At 40.8% G+C, this 9255-nt stretch overlaps 1 protein-coding gene across 2 annotated transcripts in view; it reads right to left on the bottom strand.

Annotated features, from left to right (window-relative positions):
• The window catches only part of prph2b (peripherin 2b (retinal degeneration, slow)), a 75384-nt gene extending 70693 nt beyond the window's left edge, over nt 1-4691 (bottom strand). Inside the window, exon 1 of one of the 2 annotated variants that reach the window (XM_017434452.3) lies at nt 3718-4691. In XM_017434452.3, coding sequence (XP_017289941.1) covers nt 3718-4298 — 581 coding nt within the window. In that variant the 5' untranslated portion in view covers nt 4299-4691. The remainder of the gene's footprint in view (nt 1-3717) is intronic. The other variant, XM_017434451.3, reaches the window with a different exon arrangement.
• Nucleotides 4692-9255: the final 4564 nt, after the last annotated feature.

Below are 9255 nucleotides of genomic sequence, written 5' to 3'. Positions count from 1 at the left end.
AGTTATCATATTCACTGTTAGCTAGATTCTTCGTGCCTTGGTTTAGTAATATCATGTTTTAGTAGTTTAGTTATCCTGTACCTTGTTAGCATTGTCATGTTTTAGCTTAGTTATCTTGTCATGTTCTGTAACTCTGTCTGTAATTTTGTTCTGTGTTGTAAAGCACTTTGAGTCGCCTCGTGCTGAAAAGTGCTATATAAATAAATGTACCTACCTACCTACCTACTGACCATATTAATAAAAGCTACAGGGAGAATTAGAGAATTAGAATTAGAATACATTGAAATAGATAAAAGAAGCATGGGAAGATAGTCGTTTTCAAGGCATTAATTGTAGCAGCCACAAAATTATTTAGGAGAGACCATAACTCAGAATCGTGTTTAATTTGCGTAAGCATAGAGAGAATGTTTTTTTTTTAAAGATTAACCATTGTGTCATCTATGTACACTTAAAGATAGACAAAACCCAAATTGGATATTTTGAATGGCAGATTATTGAGTGGATACACTTATGCCAGTAAATACCTCACTTTTGCTAAGAATAAGTTTATATCCATAAATGTTACTGAGTGCATCCAGGACTGAAATGGCTTCAGGGATAGAGCATGACAGGTCTGACAGGAGTAACAGAAGGTCATCGGCATAGAGGGCCATCTTCAACTTCACAGTTTTGATTTATGCTAAATATATCAGGATTAGATTGTAAAGCAATAAACAAAGGCTTCATTACAGTAGTAAAAAAGAGGACTTTGTACGCATCCCTACCTTGTAGAACGATGTAAGCAAAAATATTCAGAGTTTGTGCTGACAGCTGCCTGAGGGGCTTAATCTCACCCATGGGTTAAATTTTGCCTTAACCCTCCCATGGCCTTTGGGCCAAATAGACCCAACGTTGCAATGGCTTCTTTTCCTCTCTTCAGTTACGAGGGCTTCAGGAATCATTAAAATAGAAAACAGATAATCTTACTCGACAGTCAAAGGTTTTTTCAGCATCCAGCCCAATTAATGCCTCAGGTAGAACAGTTGTGGAGTAGTTGTAAAATGACTAGTAGCCGAGTTTAAGGTTTTTGGGGTGCATGCCTGTATTAAAAGACTCACCAAACATCACTAATAGGACTTAGACGGGTTGCTTTCAAAAGGTTTTTAAAATTCAAATGGGAAGCCATCTGGACCTGGGTTTTTAGCACTTTGTAAAGATTTGACTGCAGTCAAATCTACACATATCTGTTGCATGAAAGAATGGTCCAGTTTTTTTTAGCCAGATTCAGATCTAGAGAGTGTATTAATGCCACTGAGGAAGGAGATTAAGTCTGCAGAAACATAAGAGCAATAAGGTTTTTTGCACCAGCTTCAAAGTCAAATTGAAACTGGTGCAAAAATGTGGATTTTGAATTGAGTAAAAGTTCAGTGGTTTGCTGTCATGTGATAAGATCATATTTAGTTTTCAAAGACATTTGTTCTTTATACATATTTGGCTGTTTGTAGTTGCGTATAGAGAACCTAAACATACAATGCGCTCGAACAACCTGGCTAATTTCTCTCTTCTAGATTTTCTGTGATGGACCCTTTAAGAAATAATCTCCCCCATTATAAAAGCCATCATTTTTTACCACAACATAGAGGCTGTGACTTTGGAAGAATTTTTTTTTTGTTGTTGTTTAGAGACAAAGTTGACAAAGCCAACATCTAGGAGTAGATGTGTATCAAAATGCAATGGTGGTCCTACATTAGCAAATTTCTGGAAATAAATGTTTGTGAAGACCAAAGCACGGTTTAATATTTCATTAAGGTCAAATTTACAGTCTGAAATTGATAGGAGCAGCCTACTATCAACTAAAAAAATCAATGTGAGTAAGAATATGTGAGAAGTAAAGAGTATTGTCTCTCATCTTGGTTTAAAAAACGCCATGGGTCCACAGCATTAATTTTTTTCATAAAGGCTTCAATTCAGCCAGCTTTGATTAAAGAGCAGAAGTGGAGGAGGAGCGGTTTAAGAAAGGGGCCACCCAGCAGTTAAAACACCCTCCTATAGTCAAATCAAATAGTCAAATCTGGCCACATTGAGAAAACCCATCTAAAACAGCCCAACCATTGCTGCAGTGCCACAGTTGGTCTGCAGCATGTAGGGAGCGCAGCCTTTTATTATCTGTGGCCTCTACATGCTACATACAAATGTCTAGTTTTGTTAGCGCCCTCTACAGGGGACATTCTGAGGTCTCTGCTTTTGACCTAACTCAGGTAGCTGCATGATTCATGTTTTTAATTTTGCAATTGTTTTATGTTTTTGTACAAAATCTTTAAGAATTCTTAATATGAGTGGTGTATCTGGTCGCTTATATAGCTCTGATGTCAGGAGAGGGGCCTATGTGGCTGGCTGATGTTTGCAGCCAGTGGGTGTGGCCTGTGGGTTATCATAATGAATGGGCTATTTAATCTTTACTGAGATAAAGAAATGTTTCTACAGTCAGATATTTATTTCTGAGGTCCTTAAATCTCCACTCATGTTTTTCATTGAGGATTGATATGACATCTCTTTGATGTGCCACATGTGCTGTAGAGATGTGTTTCATCTGATCACGTTTGATTTCTCCTCATCATGGTGATCTGAAAGCTTCAGCGAGCGTGATATCAGATCCAATTAGAGACTTCAAGGAACTTTAACCTCCTTATCTCCTGACTAATCCTCTGCTGAGCCGAGGAACAACCTCACTGTTTCACCGAACCAACTTCTGTAACTTCTAAGAAATACAGAAAATAAATTCTGTCAAACTTTCAGACACTCATAGTTTTCATTTCAAATACATTAGATTTGATGTAATCCCCCTTTTGAATAAAAAAAACCCCTGTATGTTATGTTCAGGTTCTCTTTTCTGCATGCTGCATTCAAGTACTCGCTCTCTTTGACCTGTTATCATCTGTGTGCTGTATTCAGGTACACACTCTTTGATCTATCACTGCGTGCTGCTTTCAGGTACTTACCCTCTGACCTGTCACCACCTGCTTGCTGCATTCTCTTACATATTCTTTGACCTTTTATTGCATGATACTGTTGAGGCTTTTTCAATGAGTATTTAAAAAAAGAACTCAGAGAAGATGGCAACTTGGATGTTATTACCAGAACAGCAAGGGACAGCCTTCAACAGGGTGGTTTTAATATCTTAGTCTTATGATGTATCTCTGGTATCCTGGAACATATTTTATATATAAAAGAGTTACCAATAAATGCAGTAGATAATTCTTTAGCATAAGAACATGTTTTGCTCAAACTCGTAGATCAGGGTGACCCCAGCAGAAGATCTCTTGATAGGTTTTTGGTCACAGCGTTTCTCCATCTCTGTATTAGGAAATGTGGTCAGGAGCTCAAATATTTTCCTGAAAACAGGACTTACATTCAGCAAAAACAAGTGGTACATACGGAAAATAAGCCCAGACTTTACAAAAGCAGTATTTTTTCATCTAGATAATAAATTTTGCCTTTCTGCTTACAATTATTCCTGCTCTTTTCACTTTTTGCTCTGTCAAGTAGTCAGTGTTTCACATGTCACTGCGTGTTGCATTCAGGCGCTAACTCTATAACTATAAAATGATGTGCTGTGTTCAGGTAATTGCTCTTTGACCTTTCACTGCATGCTGCATTTATGTACTGCCTATTTGCTGTGTGCTGCATTTAGTTACTCACTTTTTCACCTCTCACTGCAAGCTGCGTTCAGGTACTTACTCTTTGACCACGTCGTTGTTCATGTCCAGGTACCGGTTGCTGATCCACTGCACCTCGAACCAGTCCCTGAAGTTGTTGTTTCCGCAGCAGCGGAACTCAATCTGCGTCATGTCCAGTGTCCTCTTCATAAAGCAGCGTCCTGGCGTGTCTGTGTCTTTGTAGAACCGGATGGAGTTCTTCAGGCCCTCGGCCAGCGTTAGGTATATGGAGAACTGCATGAGGAAGCAGAGCAGCACCACCAGCAGCAGCAGAATGTTGAAGCCACAGCTCAACAACATGAAGGGCTTCAGCATCGACTTCATCTTGGAGAACTTCATGGGGTCCAGACAGTCATGGCACATCTTCCCCCCGAAGGCGTTCAGTCCACAGGCCAACATGCCCACCAGGATTAACAGGTTTGGAACCAAGTGGCTCTCAATGTTGTCCATGACCTCGCTCCTCTTCCTCAGTTCAATCTTGAAGAAGATGCCGAGGCTGAAAATCATGATACCCAAAATGACGGAGAGCCAGTAAATTAGCCACAGACCCTGAGCCAGCTTTACCCGCTTCTGCAGGTTGAACTTCACAGTCAGGAACGGCATTTTGTCGACTCAGAAAATTCCCACTGAAAAAAGTCCAACAGGGTTCGGGGTGCACTTTCAGAACTGTCTCAGAGTTCTAATCCGGTCCAGAGAGCAGCAGAAGGGTTCAGACCCACAATACTGAGCTGCAGGTCGGGGAGGAGTATGGGGGACTCCATATTGCATGGGGACAGAAACTGCGGCAGAAACCCACCTAAAACAGATGAACCAGTTCTGATTCTGGAAGCGTCCCAGAGGAAAGTGGAAATGTGAACGTGGGCAAGCTGCCTCTGGTTCTCCTAAAGTTGGTTCTGATCTGATTAGCAGCAGATAATCCCTCAAATGAGTGCTAATTGGTTTGAAGTTAAGAAGCAGCTTCCATCACACCACCAATCACCACAGACTTGATGTTACCATGACAACAGACTGCCCAACCACAAACCTTTAAATTCAAAGTTTTTGTTTCATAGGATTATTGAAATAATAATGATGCTATCCCATAATTAATGAAATATCCTTATCACAATTTACCTGTATATCTTTTGTTTGTGTAAATTTTTAGATATTTTTCTCTAAAACCTAAACAAAAATACATCAGAGCAAACGTCCTAATCAATAACAGTAAGCTTTGACTTTTGGTAGCAGAACATCGTACGGTGTAGACAAGAATCACAAAAAGCTGAAATATATTCCCGTAGACAACAATGGGATATATAGTGCTGTGAAAGTATTATTGCCTCCTTGTTATGAATAAAGTGAAGTGAAGTGAAGTGAAGTGAAATTTATTTATATAGCACTTTTCAGCAGCAGGCGATCCAAAGCGCTTTACAACAGAAACAACAATAATCAAATACAGCAGGTACATAGTCAAACATACATAATCAAATACAGAGGTACAGCAAACATCATAGAAACATCATAATCAAATACAGATCAATAATGTCTTAATGAAATATAGTATCATCTAAATGAAATCATGAAACTAAACATATCTAAACATAAGTTAAAACATTCAAATAGTAGCTAAAATAATCTAAATAAAACCATGATAAGATTAAAGCTAAACTAAACAACAATTAGGCTAAGACAGTCAAAATATGAGCTAAGATAAACTAAACTAAACTAAATGTACAGGTAGGCTAAATAAGCTAACATAAACTGAAACATGACAATGCTAAGCTAATGGTACAACATGACTAATAGTACCAAAAGGCCAGCTAAACAGCCAAAATAAGAATTACTAAGAGAGAAAAGAAACATGTCAGCCTTCCACCAGGAGCAGAGAGAAAAAGCCAGGCCACACCCAGGCCTGATTACTGTCAGACCTATAAAATTATTAACTGACCTAAACAGAGCCACTACACACAGAAAACAGAACAGTGGTGAACCTTCCCAGGAGCAGCTAGTTGACCAAAGTTACTCCAAGGACTCATGGACGACTCATCCAGGAGGTTCCAAAAGAACCCAGAACATCTAAAGCTCTGCAGGTCTCACTGTCTCGGTTCAGGTCAGAGGTCATGATTCAACAAGAAGAAAGAGACAGAGGACTAAAATAGCCTGCAGGGACAGTTACAGGGTCAGAACCACTGCTGAACAAAAACAACACAAAGATCCATCTCGTCTTCATGATCCCAAAGACTTCTGGGAAAAGATCCTGTGGACTACAAGACAAAAGTGGAGCTTTCTGGGACACGTGTGTCCCGTTATACCTGGAGTAAAACTAACTCTGCATTTTAGAAAAACCAACAGTCAAACATGGTGGTGGTAGTGTGATGGTCTGGGGCTGCTTTGCTGTTTCAGGAGGTGGACCACTTGCCTTAAATTATGCTCTTCACCAGAAAATCCTGAAGGAGAACGTTCGGCCATCAGTTTGTCACCTTAAGCTTAAGAATGTTTGTGTTCTGCAGCAGAACGATGATCTGAAGCACAGCAGCAACATTCCTCCACAGTCATGTGGCCATCAGCAGATGTTGGCACCAAGGGAGGCTCAGCCAGTTATTAGGTTTAATGGTTAATAACTTTTCACACAGGGCCAGGTTGGTTTGGATATATTTTTCCTTTAATAAAAAAAGGTTATCGTTCTCTGATATTAAGATTTGTTTGATGATCTGAAATTAGTTAAATGTGACGAAAAACAACCCCCCCCCCTCCCCCCCCCCAAAAAAAAAAAAGCTAACTAAAAAACCAATATGTAGTTGCAGCAAGTGATAAAATTCAGTCCTGTTTGGAGCTCTACAGCTCAGACTTCACAGCAGAAACATTTAAACTGAACTGGTGTTTTCAGATCTTTATAAATTTTTACACAATCACAGTTTGAGTTGGAGGATTTTTGGATATTTTACTACAGAATGTTCAACTTAGAGTCTGATGATGCCATGCTAACCTTTCACCTGTCTAAATTCTCCAACATTTTTGCAAACAAACTTTTTATTTCCACAGTCTTTTCTCTTCTTCTCCAGTTTCTCCATCCAGTCATAGGTATTTCTGTCTTCTTTCACCCAGTGTGTCTCTCTGCTGTAGGACTGATGGTTTTCTTTCAAATCCTCCAGAGGTCAGAGGTCAGAGTTTGCACACCCAAAGTCATCATCAACTTCCATTGTATCTGAGCTCAGAATTTTCTCTTCCAAACAGGAAGTGAAGGCTCTTTTTAACCTGTCAGAACCTTCTGCTCATAGGTCAAGGTTTTTGATCCAACTTACAGTTTTCACACAGAGGCTGTTTGAGGCTTACTTTTTACTCTGTGTTTCTGCCTAAAATGCTGCTGTCTGATGCCCCTCCCCTTTTTTCATCCCCAAAAAGGCATGAATCATCATGGCAACCATTGACTCAGCAGGTTCTGTATCCCTGGTTTCCATATTACCCAGCATGTTTTTCTTCCTCCTATGTTTCCATCATGGCCGCCCCCATAGATCCTGTAGAATCTCAGACTTCATGTTCTCTAATCAGACCTTCAATGGAGGATTCAGTCAGAAGGTCAGCAGGATTCAGGGTTTAAAGTCAGAAAAACACAAAGAGCAAACAGGAAGAGGCTGGAACCTGGAGTTTTAAAATAATCCTCACAGATACTCTTCGAAATAAGAGTCTGTCTAATAATAATAATAATGAATTTAATTTGTAACGCACTTTTCATTAACAAAAATCTCAAAGTGCTACAAAGTGCGACTAAAATCAGTGCTAAAATCATCATCATAAAATCATGTGAAGGCAGAATAGGCTTGCTTAAAAAGAAAAGTCTTTAAGCCTTTTTTGAAGTCAACCAGTGGTCGCAGAGCTCTCAGATAGTTCCAGTTCCAGAGTTGGGGGGCAGCCACACAGAAAGCCCGATCTCCCATGGTCCTTAATTTGGATAGTCGAAGGTGGAGGAGATAACAGTTCTGTGATCGTAGAGATCGGGTGGATGAGTATGGAACAATAAGGTCCTTCAGATAATCCGGTGAAGTTCCGTTTAGACATTGATGGGTAATGAGAGCAACTTTGTAGTGAATTCTGTAGGTGATAGGAAGCCAGTGAAAGTTATGGAGAATGGGTGCAAAATGTTTGAATTTACGAGTTCTCAATATAATCCTGGCTGCACTGTTTTAAATGTATTGAAGCTTCTGAATGTTTTTGCTGGGGATTCCAACAAACAGAGAGCTGCAGTAGTCGAGCCTGGAAGAGACAAAGGCATGGACGAGATTCTCTGCATCAGAAAAAGTGGGAGACGGGCGAAGTTTGGAGATATTGCAGAGATGAAAGAAACAGGTTTTAAACAGATGCTTAATGTGATTTTCAAATGTGAGATGAAAGTCCATTCTTACTTCAAGATTTGTAACAGAGGTGGAGAGGGGGATGTCTTGTCCAGAAAAGGAAATAGTCATTATAGTTTATGTTTGAACCTAGTGAGGGATGCCAATCAATTTGGCCTCAGTTTTGGAGCAGTTTAACTGAAGAAAGTTCTGATTCATCCACTTCCTTATCTCCTCCATGCAGGTAGTGGGGGCAGTGAGTGAAGATAGAGGTGACAGTGGTGATGATAATGCTCCAGTCCTGATGTAAAGTTGTGTATCATCAGCATAACAATGAAAAGAGATGTTGTACTGATTAACGATTTGACCCAAGGGCAGCATGTAAAGGGAAAATAACAGGGGCCCTAGACCTGACCCTTGAGGGAAACCACAGACAGTCTGGGACTTGGCATTGCCAAGACTAACGCATTCTAGCCTATTAGAGAGGAAAGATTTAAACCAGTCCAGGACAGTGTCACAGAGACCGACCTCCACATGAAGACGGTGGAGAAGGGATACTATGGTCCACAGTGTCAAAGGCAGCAGTGAGGCCAAGGAGGACAAGGAGAGAGGGACAACCAGTGTCAGCAGCCATGAGGACATCATTGGTAACTCTCAGCAATGTGGTCTCGGTACTGTGAGCTGCACGGAAACCAGACTGGAATTTCTCATACAGATAGTGTTTTTGTACGTGGACCTGCAGCTGAGCAGCAACTGCTTTTTCCAGCACTTTTGACAGAAACGGGAGGTGGGAAATTGGATAGTAATTGGAAAGAATGTCTGGATCCAAATTGGATTTTTTCAGAAGAGGCCTAATGATGGCAGTTTTAAGAGGCAATGGAACATGACCAGATTGCCGTGACTTGTTTATTATTTGTGTGATTAATGGGCTTATTGCAGAGTGATTAGATTTTATGAGTGACGAGGGGAAGGGATCCAGGGCGCAGGATGAAGGCTTCATTTTCATGATGATAGTCTCCACTTCACTCCACTTCTGAAATGAGTTTCCTCCGCAGGGTGTCTGGGCTCTCCCTTAGCGATAGGGTGAGAAGCTCGGTCATCCGGGAGGGACGCAGAGTAGAGCCGCTGCTCCTCCACATCGAAAGGAGCCAGTTGAGGTGGCTCGGGCATCTGGTGAGGATGCCTCCTGGACGCCTCCCTGGTGAGGTGTTCCGGGCACGTCGCACCGGGAGGAGGCCCAGAGGAAGACCCAG

The sequence above is a fragment of the Kryptolebias marmoratus genome, linkage group LG22 (assembly GCF_001649575.2).
Source record: "Kryptolebias marmoratus isolate JLee-2015 linkage group LG22, ASM164957v2, whole genome shotgun sequence".
NCBI classification, from domain to species: domain Eukaryota; kingdom Metazoa; phylum Chordata; class Actinopteri; order Cyprinodontiformes; family Rivulidae; genus Kryptolebias; species Kryptolebias marmoratus.
This window is presented reverse-complemented; position numbering and strand designations above follow the sequence as displayed.